General features: G+C 35.9%; 1 protein-coding gene across 2 annotated transcripts; it reads right to left on the bottom strand.

Annotated features, from left to right (window-relative positions):
* Nucleotides 1-682: 682 nt before the first annotated feature.
* LOC149018725 (Rubisco methyltransferase family protein) lies at nt 683-12806 on the bottom strand. Of its 2 annotated transcripts, none has more exons than XM_089152877.1 (13): nt 12375-12806; nt 11899-12062; nt 11738-11821; nt 11505-11562; nt 10298-10351; nt 10030-10101; nt 9843-9923; nt 6848-7020; nt 3545-3647; nt 3272-3403; nt 2920-3042; nt 1450-1543; nt 683-1362 (listed from the first exon to the last, which is right to left on the bottom strand). In XM_089152877.1, exons 1-12 carry the CDS (start codon nt 12750-12752, stop codon nt 1457-1459), a joined length of 1509 nt encoding a protein of 502 aa, XP_089009003.1. In that variant the 5' UTR covers nt 12753-12806; the 3' UTR covers nt 683-1362; nt 1450-1456. The 2 variants fall into 2 exon arrangements, with proteins under 2 accessions (XP_089009003.1, XP_089009002.1); XM_089152876.1 differs by having other exon boundaries at nt 685-1343; nt 12375-12805.
* Between the last annotated feature and the right edge of the window lie 856 nt (nt 12807-13662).

Below are 13662 nucleotides of genomic sequence, written 5' to 3'. Positions count from 1 at the left end.
AAGGTGAGGGACGAATCAATCGATCAAGGAGAATACTATCTGAGACTCGAGTTAGATGACATAGACCTAAACTATAACTCTATCTAGATCACCCTTCCCGGTTTCTTCATTCATTAGTTAAGAATAGAAGCCGTTTGTGATTAAGTTCATCAATGACTTAGCCATCGGAGTGGACTAAACATCAATTACGTTGATTTCAGAAATAGGAGATCCAAGGTAAAATTATATTTAGCATGATTGTTTTTCCAAAAACGTGAAAATGCAGGTGCAATTTTTTACTAATTACGGATAAAAAGATTTAAAATTATATATTTTTATTATTGAACATCAAATTCATTGTCGAATTGTTTTCGAACCAAAATGCTCTCTCCCTCCTCATACAAGGAAGATATGCATGGACCATTACTTCAGTTTAGGATCATTTATTAGACATGCAGTACAGATTCCAGTAATAGTATTTTCAACATATTATAAAATTGAACCAAAAGAAGGGAAAGGAAAAAGTAGTCAAATAGATCACTGTTTGGTAAAGAAATAGATCACTGTGGTTCAACTAACAAATTGTAATTCACATCACAAAAAAATAAAATAACATAAATAATAAAAGTTCACATCACAAAAAAATAAAATAACATCTAAATAACCACAAAGTGATCCAAAAAACTTAGGAAGATCAGCACAAAATAGACAGTTTCAACAAGGGGAAGAAGGAGAATAATTGGCCAGTTACCATCGTTCACTAAGAGAAAAAGTATTCCCAAAATTAAAATGCACAGACCATCTAAACAAATGAAGTACCAAAAGCATCTTAACAAACACAGCAATCTGATGAAATATTCGCTTAGGAAGATCAGAGCACAAAATGGACAGTTTCAAAAGGGGAAGAAGAGGACAATAATTGGCCAGTTACCATCATTCACTAAGAGAAAAAGTAACCCCAAAAATAAAATGCACAGACCATCTCTTTATAACTCATGCATGCATCAGATGTAGCAAATATCATGCAAGATAACTAAATAATTTTATTGAGGATAACTAAGCTTCGTATTAGATAGAAGAATGTTACAGAATAGACAACCCCCTAGAACCCCCAATTAAGGTGTGTGGGGGGGGGGGGGTGGAATCTCCAAATTCGAAGGGCATTCCCTCCTAAACACTGCCCAAACAGGCAACAACATCCAATTACACCCTGTAAAATACATAAGAATTCATGTCGTTCTAGATCAGGTCTAAGAGTTCACTAGAAAGCTTCTCCCGAGTCCATGCCATCTGCTCGTTATCCAAGTGGATTGCTTCCCCAAATTAAATTTTCAAACAAAGATTCAAAGAAATTAAAGGTGAACCTGAAAGGAGAGTGTTACACTGGTAGTTCCAAACAAAATTACTAGTAAGATGAAAGCAGCAGAAAAGTACTAATTCCAAAAGAAATCAAATGCGGACAACTCTTACATCTTGATTACTTGAAGAACTTCGTGAAACCATTCAGTATTCTGAGAGCTCTCAGTTCACCACTCCTCATGTCCCTCAATTTTCTCCTCAGTATCTGACATGGTCCATAAAAGCACCATCAATTGCATGACAGATAAACCTATATAATTTGGAGTTACCCCCAATAAATTACAATTTTGAGAGAGCTGCTTGAGGAGGTTTTGGTCATGTCCAACAGAGGCCTATGGAGAGCCACCAAGCAGTGATATGATTTGATTGAAGAAGCCAAAGAACTAGTGGAGCCCTAAAATGACTACGAGAGAAGTTGTAGAGACACATTGTCTATGTTGTTCCAAGACCCCAGAAAGAGCCTATTGGCAAGCAAGGATCTATGAAGCAAGCACCATTAAGCCTAGAGTCTCCTGACTGGCTGAGTTGTGCCTCTTTCTTCTTCCTTTCATCTTTCAGTTTCCAATTTACTTCTCATTTTCAAACTTTCTTTTTTATTTAATTTCTCATCTCAGTTTGGATCCCTCTTACCTTGTTTTGTTTAGATCCATGCAGCCAACCCCATAAAGTTGGGACAAAGATCAGTTTCTTTTTCTTCTTCTGATTCATTCCTCCACTTGTCATTTCTAGTTTTACACTTTTACTCTTTATCGATCTCAACATCCTGCTCTCAGCTACTCTTCCCAACATTCATTTCCCTAAGCCATTGGTGGTCGTATATATGTCCAAATAAAAGTTTCCTTTGACCCTAATCATGATTGAAATGAATTTTAATATACCGAAACCAGAGCTTGTGATTCAAATTGTTGAACCTCAACGCTCATAATTAGACCAGGTGTTAAACAGCCATGTCCAGAACCTACTTATTACCAAATAAAAAATGTGCAATAAATTATACCTACTATGTAGGTGTACACCAGGACCATAATAATCCATGCTAGAGATTCCTAATATCACTATAAGACGACCATTATGTTACTGTTAAGGCAATGATATGATGCCACAGATACACCATATGGTACAGACATGATTTGCCAAAATGTTCAACAGATGAAATCTGTACCTATGTGTGTTTTTGCAGAAATCTGTGGTTACATTAGCACCCTCACCGTAAATTCAAACAAATCCAAGAGCAGGTTATGGCTCATTTGTTTTTAATTCTTGCGAGTCAAAATCTACTAAAAGACTCCTAAACTGAAGGTTTTTCACGTAAATGAGACTACACAAATCTCCACTGAGATTTACTGCAACAACTAGGAATCGGCTATAAGAATATGACCCAATATCCACTACATCTGACCATACTAGTAAATGCTCAAGATTAATATTTATCTAGCTTAAAAGTCTTTCAACTAATCAAGAATCTTAAGTAAAGAGACTAATGAGTAGTTAACGGTATTGGATAGCATCTATACTGTTTCCTTTTAAATAATATCAGGCATAAAACCTTCAAAACAGATCAAGGAATATATGCAGTCTTACATATTGTGCACGGAAAAGAATCCTCTGCTCACTGGTGCACAAGTCTACTGCCAACTGTTTCAAAAACAACTTTCGGTTCACTTGCTTTGGAGATGTTACATCTAATTCAATGGAGCTGCTACCCTGATTGAAGTGAGGAAAACAACAAATTTAACACACTGACAGATATATAAATCCATTTTAGCATTCAAAACAATATAAATAGCATGAATTGAATCTAGGCATTGCAAGGCTAAGTTTATATTTGGTCCTGTGGTCATTTTATTTCTTTTAGCCTCTTCCGAATACTGCCATTTGAATTGCTGTTACTGAGTGAGTCACTTCCATTTCCAAACTGAAGCAGACATTATACCTGCAGGAATTTGGTGTACTTCGCTATGCTTAATTCACAAGTATCTAAGATGTATTGTAGGGCTTGCTCTTCTATTTCTGGATATCTGCGGTCCTTCTTAGATGTTGTCTTAGCTGAGGCAGCTGATGCCATCTGCAAAAGATGTATGAAACAACTCTAGAAGTGCCAAATATGTCACAATAAGCAGTACACATCCACCATATGTAACAATTATCCAGAATTACATTTTACTATCTTCTTTCCCCCCTAACAACTATTTATAAAAGACACTACCTCTTCAAAATGCCCACTCATGTTTGGAGGACTGGCTACCAAATATGCATATGCCATTAGCTCCAAAGGCCAACCAGTAGTTCGCAAGGGAAAGCATTCCGACCTGGTCATTTATATAAAAAATTCAATCATGCAACAATGATAATGAAGGCAAAATAACTTATAGATGCGTATATAGAGAGGACAGTGGATTAATTTCTGAAAAACAATTCCTTCAGAGGGTTAAGGCAGATTGATTGTTTTACTCCTCAACTAGTCAACTCAACTCAACTCAACCTTATCAAACAAAAATGTGTTTGGCTAAATGGATCTTTCTCCGATCAGTTTTTCTAATAAACATACTTGTTTTCCATTTTTGGGTACGAATATAGGAGACATACTTGTTACTGTTCCTAAAATATGCATGCCTAGTTGGGATATTGTAATTTGTGATATACTTGGTGCTTTAAACATGAGTGATGGTTTTTGGGGATAATAAACTAGTGTTTTCAGTGCGTAGAAGTGAAACCCTCACAAGCTCAAGCACAAACTTATCAAGCATAAAACAAGGTTTAGGATGGCATAGGCAAAACGTCGAGAAAGAGCAAATTAACTCTCAGAAGCAGCAACAAGGAGATTCACTAAATCATGGACATACAGAGAATGAAAGAATTCAAGACTTTGGGAGCATGAAGATCAAGTCAAGCTTCACAAGACATAGGATTTACTTTCAGACTTATAAATTGACAGTTATTCCTATGTAAAGATTTCACTAACCTAGAAGTCCTTAAAAATGATTAATTAGTAACTTAATTAGCTATGACAGTCAACCAATCTAAATGGAACCAAAATTAGTGAACATAAAGGCTTCATGCAGAAAAAAGACAAATGCCACCTGCAGCAATATACAAGGCAGTAGTTGATTGATAACTGGACAAAAGACAACCTCTTGGGAACCTGCAGGTAAGTTGACTAGCTAAATAGAATGATTGACCAGCTAAAAAAGAACCCATTGGGCTTGGGAGTCATGCAAATGACGAGTGAGGTCCAACACTCTACAAGCAGCAACGTTTCTGACTATTATGGGTTGGGACTATAAGTAGGAGTTCTTGCACTACTCTCAATGTGCCTAAGAAATCTTAATTTTTCTTCTTTTCTTCCCCTCTATTGCGATTTTTTTTTTGGAGGGGGCACATTATTATCAATAGATCACTGGAATAACAAGTTAAGGCAAAGAAGGTTAGGAAATTCATTTGTATATCCAGGTAAGGAAGGGGGTTTGATAGTTCTCCATGCATATAAGAAAAAGGTTTGACATCTCAGCTTCAAGGCCGGTTTTGGTTAGCCTCGAAACCAAGATATGGCCAAAACCAAGTGCTTTTGCCTGGAAATTTCAGTTCTGGTTTCAGCCTTACTTGGTGGTTTTTAACATAGGTTTTTGCTTACAACCTGTTTAAAGCATAATTAACATAATGGAAGAGGTACTTAGCATAAAAAAAAATCAACTAAAAGAACTCATTCATATCCTACTAATTGAGAGATGTATGTCCATTCCGACAAATACAAAAAGCTGTAAGAAACATTAAATGTGTCATACAATCAAATGGAATGTTAGAAAAAACATACACAACTTTTGGCTTCTTAAGAAACATTACTAGCACTCTAACAATGAGTCCTAGAGAAAAATAAATCACACTAAATTACTCCCAAAGTTTACAAACTTTTGGCTTTTAAAAACTATTTTTTATAATTATTATATTATATACTCGATAAATTGTTAGCTAAATTTAATAAAAAAGCATAAATAGCACCAAGATAAACCACACCAATAAGTACATACATACTTGTACTAATATTCCACCATGTCTAAGAAAAAAACATAAAATAATTGTAATTTTCATAATTTTTAAATAATTACAGAAATTTATTTAATAATTTTCAAAAAAAAAAATAGATAAATAATTAACAACATAAAAATATATAGTGTCTCACATATATTAGATACAATGTCATCTATCTTGTACAAATACTGTTTTTTTCACAATACATTATATGAATATTAACTTATAAAACCAGAAAATTCAAAAGAAAAAAAAAATACTAGGACTCTTGAAAAGAAATTAAGAACATACAATCATAGATTATGCTCCTAAACTAGACTAATGTTGATTTGAAAAGAAACAAACATGTTTTCACGCATCAACTATCTAAGAATAAAAAAGTAGGGAAGAATACAAGGAAGAATAAATAAAACTAACTTCAAAAAATGTTTAATCCCCAACAATAGAGGTTTCTTGACAAAAGAGAGGATTTGAGGGAGAAAGAGGGACTAGAATTCAAGAAAATGAGATTTTTTTGTCGAAATGCTCAAAACTGGACTGGTAATATTGAGACAAGGTTTGCAAAATGTGTAGATCTTGCTCGAAACAAGATAAAAATAAGGCTGTAATTGGACCATTTTGGGTCAAAATCTGGTATTTTTTTCTCACATACATCTTGTCTCCATTTTCTAGGAAACCAAAATTTTGGCAAGATTTAAACAGTGTAACAGAAAAATGATTGTAAACAAATTGCAAAACTCACACTCTTAATTTAAGATGAGGTTATGGGGAGACAGGAGTTCTACACAATGTGAGGTTGATTGCACATTAAAGCCAAAAGTGAAAAGTTTAATCAGAAGCTCAGATGCAGTTGGCTTGAACGTCACTTGGAAAACAAATCATGTTAGTGGAAACCTAGGAATGACTAGTTTTGGTGAGATTATGCAAGGAAAACACAAAACCACCTACAAATATGTCTTCTTCTTTTTTCACTCACAAAGCTCTTATCTTCTCATTGCTCAAATTTAGTTTCAAGTCTTATATTTAGAGTCTGTTTCCAACCCATGGGTATAAGTGGGGAACAAATCTGAAACACGAATAAGGCATAGGCCCCACATCAGCATGGGTCTCAAAACCAAACCCCCCACCCACCCCAAAAAAAAAAATTGAAAAATGGAAAAGAATGAACAGTGAGGATGTGTCCACACCTGTACCTATCTGAGTAGCTGATCCAGGTTTTCATAATGAACCAATCAACTGCCCCTTGGTCTACATGCCTTTCCTAGCAATAGCCTAACAGTTCTATAGACCTACCATAGCTCTTTTAACTCTTCTAATTTGAATTATATCAATAATCCTTGTCTTTGCTGGTGCATTGAAAGACCTCTGTTATTAGTTGGCAACCTAAAAATCAATACAAGCAATAATCCCAATTTGAATAGTAAAGAAGTGAACAAACATAACAAGATGAGGAAACCATTAATTCAATCTACTAGGTACTTACGCTGACAAATTATGTTTCTGTAAGGCCTTCAACTTTTCCTCATAACATTTATCAGATTTCTCAAGAGACAATTGCAACTCAACCGAATCATTCGGATTGGTGCCCTCCCTTGGAACAAATCCATACGAAAGCAACAACTCTCCATTGGATTTCTTGCCATATGAAATGAAAACCTGTTTAATGATTAAGCAATATGTAAGAATGAGTTTGGGAGATGCCAAAACATTAAAGTTGTCAATTGCTATTTTAAAAAAGAAAATTGTTCGTTACATAATTTTATTTTATTATTATTATTATTTATTTTTTTTGGCTTTAAATTAATCATTCATACCAAGGCTAACCATAGTTAGGACTCCAAGTACTAGCAGCAATTGCAAGGACGATTCTGCCACCACACCTTGTGTGTTAGATTAGGTTATTTCAGTTTTCTTTTTCTTGTAGTTCTTGCGTCACTTAAGTAGGGGAAGTATGGACCTTTTATGCAACTTAAAGTTAATATAAATCAGGGACCTGCAATTGGAGAAAACACAAAATTGCAGGCTCCTCTTCTTGCTTGCAAAAGACTTCTCTTCTCTTCTTCTCGGTCTTCTTTGTTTTCTCTATCTGCGCTTAATCTAATCACAGGAATCTGAGTTCTAACATGCTATCAGAGCTTCTGTGATTAGCTTAAGGGTTTCATCATCTTCTCTCGCCTCTGGTTGTCATTTTTTCCTCTCCTTTTTTCCTTGGTGCGCAGACACCTATTGCTGCCATCATTATGTGGTAGAAACTTCTCTGAAGAAATATATAAAGTAATCTACCATTACTTCTGCTGGAGACCCAGAAGGTTATGGTGACTAATGCTACTGCTGTATTAGGAGTCAATTACTGACTTTCTATCCATCATATTTGGCCTATATTTTGCTGTAGTGGCTACCCATGCATCTGCTGCACCTAAGAACCAACTATCTCTTCATTCTTATCTGAACAACTTAATATTCAGATTGTATCCATCAAGTTAAAGATAGTTCCAACTATCTTTTATGGGCCCAGGTTGTTTGGGTATATATATTGGCTAAAGGTAAACTGTCCTCCATTGGGCCTACCACCACCGAACTATGATGTTCGGTCCAAAGACAACGCAATAATTATGATATGGTTGTGAAATCATATTGAATCAAACATTGAAGCTAACGTAATGTTCCACTCTACTGTCAATGGAATATGGGATGATTTGAAAGAGATGTATTCCCAAAAGAAAAATATGCCCTGAATCTATGATATCAATGAGAAGCTCTTTCAATTTTAACAATACAGTAAACCATTGCAAGACTATTATAGCACCTCTGAAGGTATGATGGAAGACCTGAATGTTTTTCAGCCAATCACCTTTGATATTGAAAAACTTAAGAATCAGCAAAATGAATTCTTCATTTCTAAAAACCCTTGCTGGATGGACACAAGCATACAAAAGGACACTTGTTAGCGGGTGAAAGTCTACCTACTCTGGAATCTGGATGATGTTTTTTCTCACCTTCAGGCTTCAGCTTGTCGTTTCATTAGAGAACTTTAATCCATGAAATAACTCTAAAGGCAGTATTCAGCTTTTACCACCTCCCCTGGCCATGGTCATGACCGTGGTTCAGACGGAGGTTGTTCTATACTGGCTGTGGTGGGCAGCATATTGTTCAAGCTTCAAGGCAACGTATCTATTGTGACAAGTCTGGTCATTTGGTGCGAACTTGTTGGGCAAAACATAGGAAACCTGAGCCAATTATGTCGTGTCTGATGAATAACATGGTCCAACCCACCGATACTGCACCCACTTGTGCAAGTCAACTCATTTGTCGTGTGCAAAATATTGAAGCATCCACTTCCAACGCACATGGACCCTCCGTGTCCGTTGGGACTCAATCCCATGCAGGTTCTCCTGCCTTCTTAACTTCTACATCTTCTCCTCACATTATTGATTCCAATGCTTCTGCTCATATGAGGAGTAAGTCATTGCTGTAACTTCATTTTCTGCATTAACCCTTCCTCTGTTATTATTGCCAATGGTTCTTCCCTCCCATTTTGAGAATCAGCAAAGTATCTCCTACATCCTCTCTTATCCTATCATCAGTTTTACATGTTGATCAATTTCCTTTTAATATGTTAACTGTTAGTCAACTGACTATTTAGGGTCCCTGTCATATTTCTAACAAGCATGGTTTTCAGTATTTTGTCACTTTGGTCGATGATCATTCTCCTCTCAACTTTATCATAACCTAGTGAGCGACATAAGAACTGATTTTTCTCTGCCTATTAAAGTTTTTCATTTTGATAATACCTTAGAATATGCTCACAGTGATCCAAATGGAATAATTCATCAAACTAGCTATACTGATACGCCCTCAGCAAAATGGCATTGTTGAACAAAAAAACCAAGACCTCCTTGAGGTGTTTCATATGTATGCATGTTCCCTAATAGTATTGGTGTGCTGGTGTTTTGAAAGCATGTTACCTTATTAATAGGATGCCTTGTACACTACTTTATAACAAATCTCTGTTTTCTGTGGAAAGATTAGGAAGGATAAAGTAAGATGCAAATTTATTAGAGCCCAGGTGGGAGTTGCTTAGATCAATGATGAGCTCCTCTATTTCTCCTTCCCCTTAATTTCAATTCCCTTTATGTGGATCTAAGTTTTCTCTTACCTTTTTGAAAGGATCCATGTAACTGATCCATTTAGTTGGGATAAAAGGCTGAGTTGTCGACGTGTGTTGTTGGCTTAAGAGGCGCACACCCTTCAAAGATTCATATTTATACAAGCTGGCAGATATTATCGGTTTGAGAAAATGTACCTCTTAAGTTTCTGAACAAGAAACTGTTTAACTCAAGTTATCATAAGTTTTGGCTTACTTGGGAGTCATTAGATAAAACATTTCAAGTTCCCAAGCATATCAGTAAGCATACCAGAAACAGAGAAGAACAAACAAACTTTATCTGTGGCAGAAAAATATTTTTGATACATTTTACCTGCTCACCTGGCTGATATGATCGATCAGTGGTAAAAACAATTCCCTGAGAAGATCTATCATAATCCAAAAATGTCTCCACCTAGAACACTCAGATGCCGACATTTCTAGTCAAGACTATAAATCCCGAAAACTAAAATATGGATATATGATGCTTCAAAAATAAGAAATTTTCATTTAAAGAGTACCTCACAGCTATGATTAAGCATGTCAGCCCATGGAACTAAGGCAACCCTCCCATCCATTGATGGCAACCTTACCTGCCATGGAACCAAAACAAGTCAATATAAACCCATCTGTTCTTCCAAGGTTTTGATGAAATCTCCAAATTTATAGAAACTTGAAAGCAAATGAATATTAATAATCAAGATAACATTAACACATGAATTATACTCTTTACACTTATATATGTTGGTTGGTACAGGTAACCAATGATATGAGTGTAGATTTACTTACCAAGCGCGAGAAGAGAATGCCAAATGACCATTTGAATGTCTCCATATTAAATACCTGAGTTTCAATTTTACATGTAAGTAGCAGAACTTGAATGTAGGAAATCCAGCTTTACGATACAGAAACAACTGTCAGAGGTCTGTGCTTGAAATTGAAGACAACAAGCTTCTCTATATGCAGGATCTAAACTTAATGCAGAATGTAAGGACTAAAGAAGACAAACAAACATTGCTGTAAACTTGAAGCACAAGCAGCATTTATATGCCCAACCTAGTGCACCTCTTACACCAGGAACGTACTTTAAATGGATGACAACTACCCCTGATGTTGAGTCCTTTGGATGGCCTGATAAATTGCTCAAGATTTCTGGTACAAGTGTAGGGAATGCACTTACTTTCCTTTTGTTTCCTTGATAAATATTGCATGAATGGACCATTACATCCATCATATAAAATAATTTGTGTCAATATGTGAGAGAATCCTTTTTTTTTTTAGTTGTGTGTGCGTGTGTGTGTGTATAGGGATAAGAAATATGTGGGAGAACACAGCATAAGAACAGTCAAGTAGTTGGTGTTCATTTTAATATTCGGACCAGAATTGGCTGATTCGGCCAATTCGACTCTGAATCAACTGAGGCCAATCCCAACATACAACGGTTCTGCTCTTAAGCTACGTCCAGGCATATTATATCGACTCCTGGACAAGTAAATTTGGAATTAATAAGACCAATTCTAACCCAATTCCAAGTTTCTAACCTTACTTGGTGTGGTTAGTCTCTATCTCCTGAAAATTCTACATCAAAGCAACTTACATGTCAAAGATCATCTGCTGTTTTCCTAGTATGAAAGGACAAACAGCGATGTCCATGTAATAAACTGGTCCATGAATGATAAATTACATTTCCTACTGTGGAAAATAATAACTTAATATTTTGCCAATTTTGCAGCTTTTCTTTACATCTGGCACCAAATCCTGTTTTCCAGGCAGAAGAGGACAAACAGCAATGTCCATGTAATAGAGTGACTCCTAATTAGCATCTGCCTATTGAATTCAACTAGAACTTAGTTTTCTCTCCCAGATATTAACAGAGGTTGTAGGAATGATGGAGCAGGTTATCTAATAAATAAGCACAACATAGAAATCTGAAAAGTTATGGCCATCATTTCATGAAAGTGAAAGTAGAAGCCTTTCTTCAGGATGTAATCAGTACCTCCTCAGGAAATAATTGAGGATACTTGGAAAATATCCTGAGCCTTAGATCATTATATCTGCAGATGTGATGTAAGATCATTTTCCGTAATTAGGACCAAAAGAGCATATGGCATAAGGATCATACAAAAAGCCAAGAAAAGTGGATCTAGATCAAAGAAGATGCATAAGAAGAAACTAAACATTATTTATCTACTCAATATAAAGAACAGAAACAGATCAGACAATCCATACGTTCCAGTTACATCAGTAATTCTTTCAATCGCCCGCTTCCTGATTTGTGAGGCTACCAAATATGTATCAAGTTCCGAGCGTGTCCTGAAACAATAAATAAAAACTGTAGGGAGACTCTTCCTTGATGGCAAAAGAAAATTTTAAAGAGGTCAAAAAATTACCAGTACAAAAGTGAATAGGGTTGTCGTGGCAGGGCCGAGATATAATTACTCCATCTTGAAGACTTCATTAAACTTGCTTCACTAATCAAGTAAGTTGCAAGCAAGGGCCAATCTGGCACGAAATTTCTTTTCAACACCTCACCAATTTCAGGGCAATTCCATTCCTAACGACAAAAAAAGCGTATATTTGTTTAATGTCAGAGCAACCAAATAAATTGGAAAAATCACGAAGATGATATTGCAATAAGTACCATCTGATCCAAAGTATAAGCTTCATTTTTAACCTCCAAACCAAACTAGAATCTGTGTGCATATATAGATATATAGAGTTGAATTCATGAACTCCACCATGTTGGTCTTTGCCAGCTAACTAATCTAAAGTACAAAACTGGTGCTTCAATATAAAATATAAGTTGCAACTAGCATTTACACGGAAGCAGAGGAGTTTTTCCAATGAAAGTAGAAAATTGACTTACAGAATCAGCTGTGATAACAAGAGATGGAGGAACGAAGAGTAATTTCTCTCCCTTACGTATATTCTTTAGAGCAACAAGGCCTCTCTCGCCGATGTTTACCTTTTGAATCGCCATTTTCTGAACGGGAAGTCCCGATTCAGTCAACCATTTCTGGAGAGCCAAAGAATCCTCCAATGAATCAATGTCAGAACCCCAAGGGATTCTCGAGTTTGTGGAACTGGTGGCCCTCGGGAAGTCCTTGGAAGTCGTCGAAATCGAGCAGTGAATTTGAATAATTTTGCTGCTAATTGGTATCGCCGGAAGAAGAGGAACCGAGTTCCTAAGAAACGACGAAGGGTTTTGGACAGACTGGATAAATGGTGTACAGAGTACAGCCATTGGAGCTTCGGCACAGACACCAGAGCAAGAGGGAGAGAGAGAACTTTATCTTAATAGCGGCGACTGAAGAGTGACGTGGACAAGGCTCTTTTCGATTTTTTTCATTTTTCTCTTTTTACGTTTTTCCATTTCCAGACGATATATTAATATTATTTTAGGAAATAAAAAAGAGTTTTTTTTTTTTTTTGAGTTCTTTTAGTGTAAAACTAGTGACCATCTACTCTTACGACTTCAATTGAATAGAACCTACTTGAAAAATTGCAAGTTTTTTTTTTAATTATAAAAAAAGGAAAATATTTATTACTTAAAAACACTTACAACTATTAACTTGCATACCACTACTTTTTATCACTAAATTAATTGCCATTAGAGCTAAGATACTGATCAATTGATGGAGCACTGAGGATGGGAGTGCATCAAGTATAATTGTTTGTGTTGTCTTAGCTATCTGCATTGAGTTAGATATTTAATGCAAAGGCCAAAAAGAAGCGAGTTAGATATTTAATGCAAAGGCCAAAATGAAGCGACATGGTTGGGTAATGGTAATGTTGGATGAGTACTCCAAATTTCTCCCAGATCTATTCTACGATCCTTTGCTGCTACAATTCCTGCTTGCAGACCAAAAAGTGTTGCCTCCAATTCATCTTTTTTTTTTTTTTTTTTTACAAAGGGGCTTTATTAAACCGAGGGATGGTATTAATATGCCTCAGCATAATCGAACCCACGACCTCCTCACTAAGAGGTGTTGGTTTCAACCACTAAAATAGCTCTGCGTTGGCTTTTCTATTTTTAACTTGCCAAAATTGATGAACCTTATATGTCCATCTACTGCGATTCCCATCCTCCATCCAACAGCTTTCATCCATTTGTTAAAATCTCTGCACACATTAACACAATATTAGTATTATGT

The sequence above is a fragment of the Hakea prostrata genome, chromosome 4, assembly GCF_041222555.1.
Source record: "Hakea prostrata isolate BN-2017 chromosome 4, UWA_Hpros_2, whole genome shotgun sequence".
In the NCBI taxonomy this organism is placed as follows: domain Eukaryota; kingdom Viridiplantae; phylum Streptophyta; class Magnoliopsida; order Proteales; family Proteaceae; genus Hakea; species Hakea prostrata.
This window is presented reverse-complemented; position numbering and strand designations above follow the sequence as displayed.

Bases quoted from the DNA above. Each gene is read 5' to 3' on its own strand.
- LOC149018725 (XM_089152877.1), bottom strand. From the start codon at position 12,752: ATGGCTGTACTCTGTACACCATTTATCCAGTCTGTCCAAAACCCTTCG. The intron at 3,043-3,271 runs GTATAATGTCTG...CACTTCAATCAG, and splicing joins AGTACACCAAATTCCTGCAG to GGTAGCAGCTCCATTGAATT. The intron at 1,544-2,919 runs GTAAGACTGCAT...GGACCATGTCAG, and splicing joins TTCTTTTCCGTGCACAATAT to ATACTGAGGAGAAAATTGAG.